The following is a 12,852-nucleotide window of genomic DNA, read 5'->3' on the forward strand; positions in this document are numbered from 1 at the left end:
GGACACCGTCCACCCGGCCTGCCGCCTGGTCGATACAACGCGCCGCCTCCGTAGCTCCCCGAATGGCTCGCCGGAGGGGCACCGCGCCGCGGAGGCTTCTCCCTCCCTCGTTCCACCCGCTGCTTGCAGCGTCCATCCCATGACCGGCGAGCTGAGCGCTCCTCGACCGGCTCCTGCCTGACCGCGTGGGCCGCGACACGCCCCTGCGCGCGGCCGGCCGGCGGCATGCTCTCGCGGTCTTGCTTGCCTCATCACCGCCTCGCGTCCACCGAGGCTACGACACCCGCAGCCCTAGGTGCCATCGAGTTCCTCTTCGTCCAGCCATGCATCCACCTCTGGCCGTCGCAAAGAACGCCGGTCTCCTGCTGCACGCGGTGACTCGCCGTAACGCGACTGCACGCCCGCGCCCTGGACGCGGCTACGCGATGATGCCCGTCGCCACGGCGCCGCGACCCTCAACCCTGCGAGAGAAAACCCCCTCGACGGGGTGGCGCTCCGGCGAGCCACGGAGAGACAGCGGAGGCGACGCAGTCGCGGCGACCGCGGGGGGGAGAGACGGTAGTTGGATTATCGACCGGGTGGACGGCATTTCAAGTACCGTCCACCCCTCGGCCCCTTTAGGCCGTTGGATCGGATATGTGCTGGCGATGATCGGATATGTGCGGAGCGGAGCGTGATGCGGCAGCGAGCCCCACCGTTCCCAGGATGGCGACGGCCTCTTGGCAACTTGCCGGTGCGCCATGGCGGAGTGGCCAGGGCGCGGAGCGGAGCGTGATGCGGCAGCGAACCCCACCGATCCAAGGATGGCGATGGCCTCTTAGCAACTTGCCGGTGCGCCATGGCGGAGTGGCCAGGGCGCGGAGCGGAGCGTGATGCGGCAGCGAACCCCACCGATCCAAGGATGGCGACGGCCTCTTGGCAACTTGCCGCCTCGCCGTCGCATTATTCGCCACGAACAACGGAGGAGTTTCAGATCGATCGCCGGCCAGCTTCGTAGTTGCACGGTCATCGAGCAGCTCCTCGTAGTAGCCGTCTCGGTTGCCACCATGGATTCAGATCCGATCGAAGCATCCCTTGGGTAAGCCTAACAGAGGCAGCGGAAGGGAAAAAGTCATCCTGGGACCTGAAACTGAAAGGCTCTGACCAGAAAGTTCTTTGGCCAAGTGATCCGATGTGGAAGGAAGCTTCAGACAAACAGCACTAGTGCACCAGGACGACGAACCGAGAATCTGCTGCCGAAACCGCGACAGTGTTTGAAGCAAAAACGAGATAGATGCCAACTGCTCGCTTATTACGTTCTGAAATTCAGTTCCCATGTCTGTTTCATTGTTCCGTTTCAACAAGCAAGCATGAACCTCATGCTTCCTGAAGAATCTTCGTCATTCAAGTCTCATCCGAGATCACGCGTGATCGATGCTTATAAATGCATACGGCTACTAGGGCGAACTAAACATGCACGTTGGATTTTGTAGCAGGTAATTAGAGAGTAGATGGCCAATTGATCAGCTGTTATGAATGACTGACTACATCATGCACCTTGCGATGAGAGGGAAAAAAATTCCATCGTTCCCTGATGAGAGTGCTTAAATACCCTTGCACTTCTATGGAGAGTAACCGGGCATACGGGCATATAGTTTTATTGAAAGACCATCTCTGCTTTACCATTAATCTCATAGGGTATGGGAGATATGCAAACTACCACGATGACTATCCCTTTCCTCGATGGAGTGTGTTGATGGAGACTGTTGGGGATTGGACCTTCGGGTCAAACCCTCACCCTCAGAAATGCTCCCTAACATGTTTTCAGGGCCACAACGAAATGGAGCCAAGCGTACCCGAAGGTATCGGATGAACACTAAGGAGCGCAAGCTCGAAGACCATGACCTTCGGGCCGAAGGATATCACATTCTGAAGGCCGAAGGTAACGGATGGCTGCCCTGAAGCGCAAGTGCAAACACCAAGGCCTTCGGCCCGAAGGATATCGCCTCCACTGCGCCGAAGGTGATGAACGGCTACCCGGAAGTATAAACTCGAAATAAAGACCTTCGGGAAAAGAGCCCACGACCGGGAACGATGGCGGCTGGTCGATCGTTGATGGAACCTTCATGGCCCAACCCCCCGGAGGTACCCGAAGGTTATTGTAACCTTCGTCGACTGAAGACATGTGAGTAAAATGTGAATATGTAAGAAGGTCGGAGTTGTACACCTTCCGAATACGTGAGAAGGTCGGATTTGTAAACCTCTCACATTGTAATTTTACCCCGGAAACGGCTAAGAGTGAGCTGTAAATGAGTTGGGAGGGGGCAATTTAGGAAAACCTGGCCGAGGGCTAGGGGTATAAATAGCCCCTCTCTCCACAGTGTAAGGGGTTGAATTTTCTGATTATTATTGGAGAGCTCGACACTTACTTTCATTGCCACCTTTCCTACTGTTCATGCTCCCTGTTTGGGCTTCTACGAAGCAAAGATCCCAACAGCGGCGCCCACCGTTCCAGCACGTAAGACAACCCTCGATGGCCCCAGCGAAGAAGAAAGCCATCGCCGGCACCACAAGCACCTCCACCGAGCTTGGCCGCAACCTGGACGGTCCCCAACCGCAGCACGAAGGAGTCAACCCACAAATGGAAGACATCAACAATGAAACTGCCCCTCATGGAGACCAGTTTGATAACACTGAAAACTCCGAAGCTCATCAACTCACAGAAACTGCACTCAAGCTCAAAGCCCTCGAAATGAAGAAAAAGAACATCGAAGCCCAGCTTGCAACCAAAAAGAGGGCAATGGACCAAGCCAACAAGTTAGCCGAGGCTAGGCGCATGCTAGCAGAGATGGAGGCAGAAGTTGAGAGCTTACAGAGGGCATACCAAGAAATGCCCGAAGGTTCCTCCCAGCAAGAAAACCACGTCATCCTACAGACAGCCTTCGCTCATAATGAGAACCAAAGGCCACCGCCGGTCAACCTCCCATTTGACCCGACCTCACCACTCTCAGTCGCTCTGCAGTGAACTTCATGGCCGCTCGGCTACAAGCCAACTCAACTCCCCAAGTACAACGCCACAACAGATCCAACTCAGTTCCTCATGGCCTACGAAGCAACTATCGCTTCGGCCGGAGGTGACGACTCCACCATGGCCAAGTCCTTCGTCATAGCTTGCGAAGGTTCTGTGGCTAACTGGTATTCGTACCTGCCTCCGCAATCAATCAACAACTGGTATCAGCTGAAAGGAAGGCTCCTCCAGGACTTCCAAGGCTTCAGAAGGCTGACTACCAACACTGTCAAAGATTTCAAGTGCCCCCAGCATGACCGCGAGCCTCTCTATGACTACTTCCGGAGGTTCGTCCAAAAGAAGGCTCAAATTCCAAACTTCCCAGAGAAAGATGCGATAGAAAAATGCATCGAGGGACTCCTGCCTGGTCAGCTTGCCTCCCACCTCATAAGAGAGCCTCCGAGGACTCTAGAGGAGCTTTATTCAGAAGCAGAAAAGTACGCGAAGTCAGACACCGACCACCGCAGAAGGGTCGAGCAAAGAAGAATCATGCGTCAGGCTGAAAAGTACAACCAGCAAACATGACAGCAAGAGAAGCAGCGAGCTCACCAGCTCATCTTACCTCTGGAAACTTCGCACAAAGATGAGGATCAGATAACCTTCGATCCCTTCATGACACCACCAGAGCCAGAGCCCCAACGCTCAAACGACAAGCAGCCTTCATCCGAGGCACGAGGCAGAGGTCGCGGCAGAGGAAGGGGCCGAGGTCGTGGACCTTCGCGTGACCCCAAAAAATTCTTCTGTCACTTCCATGGATCTGACTCCGACCACAGAACAAACCAGTGCCCGGAGAAGAAGAAAACCCTTGACAGAATGGAGGCCGAGAAAAAGGCCAAGCTAGTTGGGCACACTACATGGCCACAGACCCAACAACCTCAACAAATACAGTACACACAGCCTTCGTTCGTTCCACCTCAACCATTTACACAAGCATACCGCCCACCCATGTTTAACTACAACTACAATCAAAGCTGGCAGCCGCAGCCAAACCCTACAATGCAAAACATCCAACCCACAGCCCAAGCTCAACCCACTCAGGAGCAGCTACCGCCACCCCCAGCTCTGCCACCAAAACAAGAAAGCCAAACCACAAATAGCCAACCCACGGCACTACCATCCTTCGGCATGATCATGCCAATCTCCGGAGGTTCTACCCTGGACTTCGAAAACAAAAGGCAACGCAGGGACTACTTCAGGCAAGTCCATTGCATCGTCTCCGAAGGTCCAACCAAGAGAACCCAGTGGTCACACTCTCCGATCACATTCTCTGAAGAAGATGTCAACCTCATCAGCTACCCACACACAGACGCTCTTGTCATCGAGGCAAACATTCAGGGTTGGAGGATTGGCAAGATACAAGTTGACACCGGCAGTTCTGCAGACATCATCTTCTCCGATACCTTCGATAAGATGGGGATCGACCGAAGCCTGCTTCAACCTTCGGAAATCCCTTTAATGGGATTCGGAGGAAAGAGAGTGAATGCAATCGGCAAATTGTCACTCCCCGTGTCCTTCGGAGATACGGCCAACGCAAAAATAGAGCACATCACCTTCGATGTGGTAGAAATGTCGTACCCATACCGCGCAATCTTAGGAAGAGGAACAATTAACAAGTTCGAAGCTATCGTCCATCAACTATACTTGTGCATGAAAATGCCAGCTCCCGCAGGGGTCATCACTGTTCGCGGGGACCAGCAACTTGCGCGAGACATTGAACGGGGATACACCCCAGGACAGAAAAACGTGCACAATCTTCGGACTGAATCCAAGCCAGTTACAGTCGAAAAGCAAAAAGGGGACAACGAGAAAGCAGCCTTCGAAGAAGACTATGAAATCAAGAAGGTCCCCCTCGATGAACACCTCCCAGACAAAATGGTGACTATCAATGCAACCCTAGAGCCTGAAGAGGAGAAAGAACTTCTCGAGTTTCTCCTCAAAAAACCAAGATATTTTTGCATGGTCCGCCAATGACCTTCGGGGAGTTAGCAGAGACATCATCGAGCATCGCCTGGACACCAACCCAAACATCAAGCCGAAGAAGCAGAAGCTTCACAAAATGGCAGATGAAAAAGTCGCAGCAGTAAAGGCCGAAGTCCAGAGACTGCTAGATGCAAATGTCATTAGAGAAGTCAAGTACCCAACATGGCTGGCAAATATTGTGCAGGTAAAAAGAAGAATGGCAAATGGCGCATGTGCATTGACTTCACTGACCTCAATAATGCCTGTCCAAAGGATGATTTCCCATTGCCAAGAATCGACAGAGTCGTCGATGATGTGGCAAACAGTCAACTGATGTCTCTACTGGACTATTTCTCCGGATACCATCAGATATGGATGAGGAAAGAGGACGAAGAAAAAACAAGTTTCATAACCCCCTTCGGCACTTACTGCTTTGTGAGGATGCCCGAAGGACTAAAGAATGCAGGACAGTCTTTTTCAAGAATGTCTAATGTAGTCTTAGAGCATCAACTTAGAAGGAATGTCCTGGCTTACGTTGATGACATTGTTGTAACCAGTTCAATAAGAAGCAACCACGTGGCAGACCTGGCCGAAACCTTCGCAAGCTTAAGAAAAGCAGGACTGTCCTTGAACCCCAACAAGTGCATTTTTGGAGTTCACAAAGGAAAGGTGCTAGAATGCCTTGTGTCCACCAAAGGCATCGAAGCAAACCCTGACAAAGTAAAAGCTCTTTGGAACATGGAGGAGCCAAAGTCCATCAGGGACGTACAAAAACTTATAGGGCGGATTGTAGCCCTAAACAGATTCATCCCACACTCTGCAGACCGAAGCCTACCATTCTTCAAGGTCCTTCGCAATGCAAACAAATTTGAGTGGGGCCCTGAGCAAAGTGAAGCCCTCAAGGCGCTCAAAAACCACCTACAGAACATGGTCAAAATGACATCACCTGACCCGAAGGATGTGTTGCTCCTATACATCGCAGCATCCTACTCTGCCGTCAGCGCAGCGCTCGTGCTCAAGAGAGAGAGAGCGAAGGAAAAAAAGAAACAACTACCTGTTTATTTCGTATCTGAAGCTCTCGCAGGATCGAAGCTCCTGTACTCAGAGCTAGAAAAAATCGCATATGCAGTAGTCATGTCTGCCAAGAAGCTTCGGCACTATTTCGAAGCTCACAAGATAATCGTGGTAACAGATCAACCCTTGCGTGACTTGTTCAGCAACAGAGAGGCCTCAGTCAGAATCGCAAAATGGGCTTCGGAGCTATCGGAGTTCTATATAGACTTCGAAAGAAGAACAGCCATTAAATCACAAGTATTAGCAGATTTCATTGCCGATTGGACATCCCCAACATTCAAGGAGGAACCATCGAATGAAACTTGGATCGTGCACTGCGATGGGGCCTGGTGTAACGACGGAGCGGGCATTGCTGCAATCATAGAGTCTCCTTCGGGAGCAAAAACAAGATATGCAGCACGACTTAACTTCGGCAAACTAGAATCATCAACAAACAACACAACCGAATACGAAGCCTTGCTCCTGGGACTTCGCAAAATGAAAGCCCTTGGCAACCAAAACTTCATAGTCAAAACAGACTCGAAGGTTGTCAGAGATCACATCGAAAAGGACTCAGAGGCAAGAAAACCCGAGCTTATCCAGTACCTTGATGAAGTTAGATCCATGGAGAAATATTTCAAAGGCTTCGACATCGTTCATATCCCGAGGCACATGAACGATGAAGCAGACAAACTAGCAAAGGCAGCATCAAGAAAAGAGCAATTACCACCAGATGTATTTTTCAAAGAAATCACAGAACCTTCGGTCAAGCCGAAGAAAGAAAAACAAATCTCAGTCATCTCAGCCGAAGATTGGAGAACGCCTATAATGGAGTACCTTCGGGGAAACATTGAACTGCCAAATGAAAAAGAGGAAAAGAAAATGTTCCAAAGAGCGAGGGGCTACGTTATCTCCGAAAGGGAATTATTCAAGTCAGGTGTAACCAGCCCGTGGTTAAAGTGCATCTCAACGACCGAAGGAATCAAACTCCTTAAGGAAATACACTCCGGGACTTGCGGATTTCACATTGGCTTCAGACAACTTGTATCCAAAGCCTTCAGGCAAGGATTCTTTTGGCCAACAGCCCTGAAGGATGCTCAACACATAGTGAAAACATGCCAAGCATGCCAAATGATGGGCCCGAAGTCCACAAATCCTTCGGAGCCAATTCAGCTTATACCCCCCACCTGGCCTCTTCAAAGATGGGGAATTGATCTAGTGGGCCCCCTACCCACAGCTCAGGGCAATTACAAGTACGCAGCAGTTGCTGTTGAGTACTTTACAAAATGGATCGAAGCCAAGCCACTCATCAACATCACATCGGAAATAATCAGAAAATTCTTTTGGTAGAACATCGTCTGCAGGTTCGGGGTCCCAAGGGAGATCACCGTCGATAACGGAAAACAGTTCGACTCACAGCTCTTCAGAGAATTCTGTTACAATCTTGGCACAAAGGTAATCTTTGCTTCGGTGTACCACCCACAATCCAACGGGGCTGTCGAAAGGGCCAACGGCATCGTCTTCGGCAGCATTGAGAAGTGCTTGTTCGATCAGAAAAAGGGCAAGTGGGTAGATGAACTCCCGAAGGTCATCTGGTCCCACAACACATCAGAATCAAGAACCACTAAGTTCACTCCATTCAGACTAATATATGGTGCCGAAGTAATGACACCAGAAGAGCTTAAGAATCGAAGCCTAAGGGTGACCCATCAAGTCGAGGGCACACCCTCTGAGGAGAAAGACCTCATAGAGCTAGACATCCTGCAAGCTTCGAAAAATCTAGAAAAGTATCAACAAGAAAATGTTTTATTTTTTATTGCAAGACCCTCTGAGCCAAGCAATGGCATACTTCTCGCCATATGAGAATGGCATCTCGCTATTTCATTTTTTATTGTGCACTCTGGTTCCATGGAAAATGTTTACTCTTGTTTACTCTGTTTATTTCTCTGCTCGTGGAGTCGTGGTACTCTTGTTTACTCTCTTGCGGCACACAATCGTGTTGCGTCACATGGAAAATGTTTTTGCTCATGGTTATGAACTCGATTAATTACGTTTCAAAAAAAATGAAATCGATTAATAGGTGGTCTGGAATTTTTAATTATGTCCGTAGGACCAAGAGTGGTCCATTCATTTGTTCTGCGTGTGTACCAAGGAGTAGATGATGATTGATACCTCAGCTCTTTTAGGTGACTAACTAAAAAGTCATCTCAATTTTGTGAAGCAGCATCAAACTAGTATCTCTTAATAAATACCACACATGTTCTCATTTCCGCAGCTATTAGCAAAGTGCCATGTTGGTTCATCCGGCTACCACTTCCATGAGATATTGAAGGTAGACAAATCGTGTCAGTGTCCTCTGTTTCTTCCGCACTAGAATACACTCATGGAAACTTCATCCCTAGGCACACTCTCAAAATTATCTCTGATCTGAATGCAGCATTTTACCGCTTACTCTCCAAAATTGTCAGCTTCAAAGGTACAAAAATTGAACCAGCAACATCGCTTGACAGCATCCAGAGTGATATAAGGATTTTTATGCATATAAGAAAAACTGTAGTAGGAGCTGCTCCCTTCTGGGACAAGACCTGTATTTTTTTCTTATCGAATTTGTCCTCATGTTCTATTTATGGCGTACATTAATTCTCCTCTTTTCTAACTAACATCTTGCATGCTATTTTAAAAAAATAAACAGTCGAGTACTCAATAAAAAATTAAGTTCTTCAAACTATTAAATACTAATTCTAGTAATACTAGTTTACAAGATAGATGCTTATTTTTCTCCTCGTACAAGAGAATATGTCCTAACAAATGACTGTTTATGGAGCCATTTTCCACAACGATGCATAACATAAGAGTCACGGAACTATCCATATACACTCCAACTACTAAGGCCAATAAGATTGTTCATTGAAATCAATAGAAGTAATCAGAACTGCCTTGGTTGATCATGGAGCTGCTGTCTGACTAAAGAAGTGTATCAGTTCGTGTGTATGAAGCCAACTCATATGATACATGTCTCATGAGAGCTTTCATTACAAATTGCATCTTACTAGTATAATATGTTTCCCCATTCACAAATAACTACTATAAAAATCTTCATGCATCTTACTAGTATAATATATGTTTTCCCATTCACAAATAACTACTATAAAAATCTTCATCTGTGCCAGCTACTAACTCTCATCCATGCCATGCTCAAAAAGAAAAAGAAAAAAAGAAAAGAAAACTCTCATCCGTGCCGGTTATATCCAACCAGCATAACAGAGGAGACATCGACACTTGCAAATATCCATGCCAGTTGTGCAGCCAGCAAAGATGCTTGTTATCCGATTCAGATTCTTCACGCGACGTTAGTTTCCTGTCCTCACACCATGCTTAATCATGTTGCTGGATTAAGTGAAGACTAGTATAGGCTTTCAGCGGTACAGAAAATGTCATTAGAAAAGTTGTACTGAAAGTGAAGTTAACATTCTAGTATGAAAAATTGGCTTCAATCTTTTTTTTCTCCTTACAGTCATTGGTGCATATGCCCAATGTATTGTCCGCAATCGACAAATATAGTACAACTTTCATAAGCCCTAATATTACACGTGTATGATTATATACAAGGATCACCCACAACTATTAAGATTCAACAATTGTGCAACTATACAACATATTTCTGGCTCAAATAATCATTGCACATATCAAACATCTATACTATAATCCCTAATTTCACCTCCACGTTTTCTGTGTGGATATGAAGACAAACAGTAAAAAATAAAAATAAAAAATAAAATTGACCACCTGTGTTTTCAGCCTATATTATTCCAGAAACTCTAAGAGAGGAAAACACAACAAAAACAACCCAAAGGGCCATAAAGTACACCGATGTAGTCCAAGCCCATAACCTAGGGCCCCCAAGCTCGGCACCAAGTACAATGCGACGGAGAACCAAAACAGTGATACAGCCAAATGATGTTGCAAAGAAGACTAGAAGGGAGAAGCTCAGACCAGCAGCATTGTCTTTGTACAGTGGTTCCTGGTAGACAAAGAAGTTGTACACTGTGTCGATCAACCACGGGACGCCAATGCCAACATATATGTTCACTGAATTACTGCAGCAAGAGATTTAGTCAGTTTATTCAGCTCCAATTTGAGGAATTGTTTTTCTAAGGAATGTATTGAACTGATTGGAGAAGAAATGTGCAAAAATAAACCTGCAAGTGATGTTGGCTATAGCAGAGTCTGCAGTGACTTGACGCTCGGCAGCTATCTTGCTCGCAACTAGATCTGGCCATGAGGTTCCAGCTGCTAGTGCCGTAAATGCTATAACATATGAACTTATTCCTGGACAGAAAAAATAATTTTTCATGTCAACAAGTGCAGCCACATATTGGTCAGAAGATCGAATGATAAAATTTGTGTAGGGGTATGTTCTAACCTGTGACGCAGCTTATTTTGATAACACTCCTGCATTTTCCTTGTGATATTGTGGATGAACAAACCGCAAGAGTTTCAGTGGAAGTTCTGGCTGCTGTGACGCACTGCACGTGACAGAAAAAAAGGGAAAGTTGCTAGTGAGGATTTGAACTTAATGGAAGTCACTTAAACCAGACAGCACAATTCTTCATCTTGCTTCTTGCTTCGAAGCCACCACAAAGAAACGATGTTAACATGTGTTCTGCATGCCTACCATTCTGAAGGACGTGTCAAAAGAAAAAAAGCAGCAGGCAGGCAAGGAGTACATGAAAACTGGTCAGCATCTTCAAATGACTGTTTCAATTTTGCATCCAAATGTTGTGGGAGAATCTAAGGTGATCAATACTTCACTGATGGGAGTGATTAAATACCCTTCCCTCCACCTCCTTCATTGTGTGCGAGAATAGATACTTCAAAGCTTCAGACTAAGGACACTCGTGCATTTGGGATACTGGAGATAAATAAACTATGGTGACAGCAATGGTCGGTGCACTCCTAGGCGGGTTGCTGGTGAAGGCCTCTAATAATAATGAAAGCACCTAAGTTGCAAGAGAAGTTTTCAGCTATATACGTGGAAGCAAGTTCAACCAAACAGAAATATGCATCTAGTGTCTAGTTAGTAGGAAGAAGTAGGTCTGTCCATTTCAATTCGAATACGCATCTGATCCCTCCATGATAAAGAATTATGATCTTATTATTTTGCATGATAATTGTAATCTTGTGGAATAATGCATCATTAGATAAGCTTGTCATACATGTGTATTTGTAATTGTTAATTTTTACAACAACACAAACACCAGCGAGGTGTGGTCGGCTTAGTTATGTTTTCGGAGAAGAGTACAAGACGCACTGCCGTGGCCAGCAGCAGCAAGAAGATAAGAACACTGGCTCAAATCATAAAAAATGTACATTGCACGTCATTAGTTACGCGTGCTCTCCTTCTTTTAGCCACATGTCTTGTTCTTGCTATGCTCCCACGGCGCTGTCTGCCCATTTACATATGATACACTGCGCACCAGAAAAATATAACAGCGTTCCTAAACAAATAAGCATGTATAAATATGTGTAAGGACCAAACTATGCACACTAATTACTTGCGTCAAATTTGGAAGCAAGCAAAAGTTCATGTTCTGAATGACTAGCTGAATCAAGCACCCGACAGAAAAAGAAACAGAACTCCACTCTACTGAGCAAAGTATTTTCATCCTTTGGCAAAGGACTGCACAAATATAACGCAACAATTTGTTGCAAACGAAACGGATTTAGCAGGCACGCAGTACAGCAGCGAGCACTGCACCTCCAGATCGATCGATTATTAAAGCAGAGGATCCGATCCTGAAGATCCATGTGTTGTACATGTCAAGCATGCGTGCGCCACGACACGCTCTAGCTGCGGCCGGTCGGCGCCATGCATGCACTCGCGGTCTTGCTTGCCTAGCTCATCACCGGCTCACCGCCGCGCGTCGGCCGAGGCTACTACATCCGAAGCCCAGCCCCCAGCCCCTAGGTGACATGGACATCGAGTTCCTCCTGCCACGCATCGATCCACCTCTGGCCGCCGTCGCCAAGAACGTAACGTCGTGCTGCACGTCGTGGCTCGCCGGAGTGGCACTGCACGCCCGCGCCATGGAAGCGGGCCACGCGATGCCGCCCGTCGCCCCGGCCGGCGCCCACCCCACAACCCTGCGCGCCACTGCAGCTGCTCATGCAAGCTTTAAACTGAGTTTTTTTTTGAAGGATTGATCATGGACGGAAAGCCGATGCGAAGGCCCTCTCACGTAACAACTGAATATCCGTTTGAATCAGGCCAAGCTCCACTGCTTGCTTAAGGAAGGCCGCTGTTTGTGGCTGCTACGATGTGCAGCACGGGATCCTCCTCACCAAATGCAGAAACATGATATTGTCAAACTCGATGATAGTCACAGACTTGCAATCGCCGCCACCGTATAAATCTTGTGAGGAAAGAGAGCCAATGCAGAGTGAACACTAAAAATTGTGCACTAGCCGTGCGAAAACGTGATGCTGTCAAAACTCAAACAAGATTGAAATCCAGCACCGTGCAAAGCAAAGAGCTGTGGCAGTTGGTCAGCCGATTGGAATGATAGCAATCACGCATATTGGTCCATTCTTGTGGAGGGGCAATAATGTGTGCATGACTGATTATAGTGCTTAAATAATCCTGCACCTCATACCCTGGATTGCATGGTGCAGACTAACAATGGTTCAATGAGATATCGGAGATGACCAAACTACGGCGATCACAAATCGAGTTTCATCAACTGTAGCGGATGATAATGATTCAGAAGATGAACAAACACCAGCTCTTAAGAAGG

General features: G+C 47.4%; 1 protein-coding gene across 1 annotated transcript; it reads right to left on the reverse strand.

The window, feature by feature from the left end:
* Positions 1-9,547: 9,547 nt before the first annotated feature.
* Positions 9,548-10,911, reverse strand: LOC120685173 (magnesium/proton exchanger 1-like). The gene is made up of 4 exons (XM_039966997.1): positions 10,891-10,911; positions 10,482-10,614; positions 10,258-10,387; positions 9,548-10,155 (listed from the first exon to the last, which is right to left on the reverse strand). The coding sequence occupies exons 1-4, from the start codon at positions 10,909-10,911 to the stop codon at positions 9,858-9,860; spliced, it is 582 nt and encodes a 193-aa protein (XP_039822931.1). The 3' UTR covers positions 9,548-9,857.
* Positions 10,912-12,852: the final 1,941 nt, after the last annotated feature.

The sequence above is a fragment of the Panicum virgatum genome, chromosome 8N (assembly GCF_016808335.1).
Source record: "Panicum virgatum strain AP13 chromosome 8N, P.virgatum_v5, whole genome shotgun sequence".
Lineage (NCBI taxonomy): Eukaryota > Viridiplantae > Streptophyta > Magnoliopsida > Poales > Poaceae > Panicum > Panicum virgatum.

Bases quoted from the DNA above. Each gene is read 5' to 3' on its own strand.
- LOC120685173 (XM_039966997.1), bottom strand. From the start codon at position 10,911: ATGAAGGAGGTGGAGGGAAGG. The intron at 10,388-10,481 runs GTTAGAACATAC...TTTTCTGTCCAG, and splicing joins CAAAATAAGCTGCGTCACAG to GAATAAGTTCATATGTTATA. The intron at 10,156-10,257 runs GTTTATTTTTGC...CTCTTGCTGCAG, and splicing joins ATAGCCAACATCACTTGCAG to TAATTCAGTGAACATATATG.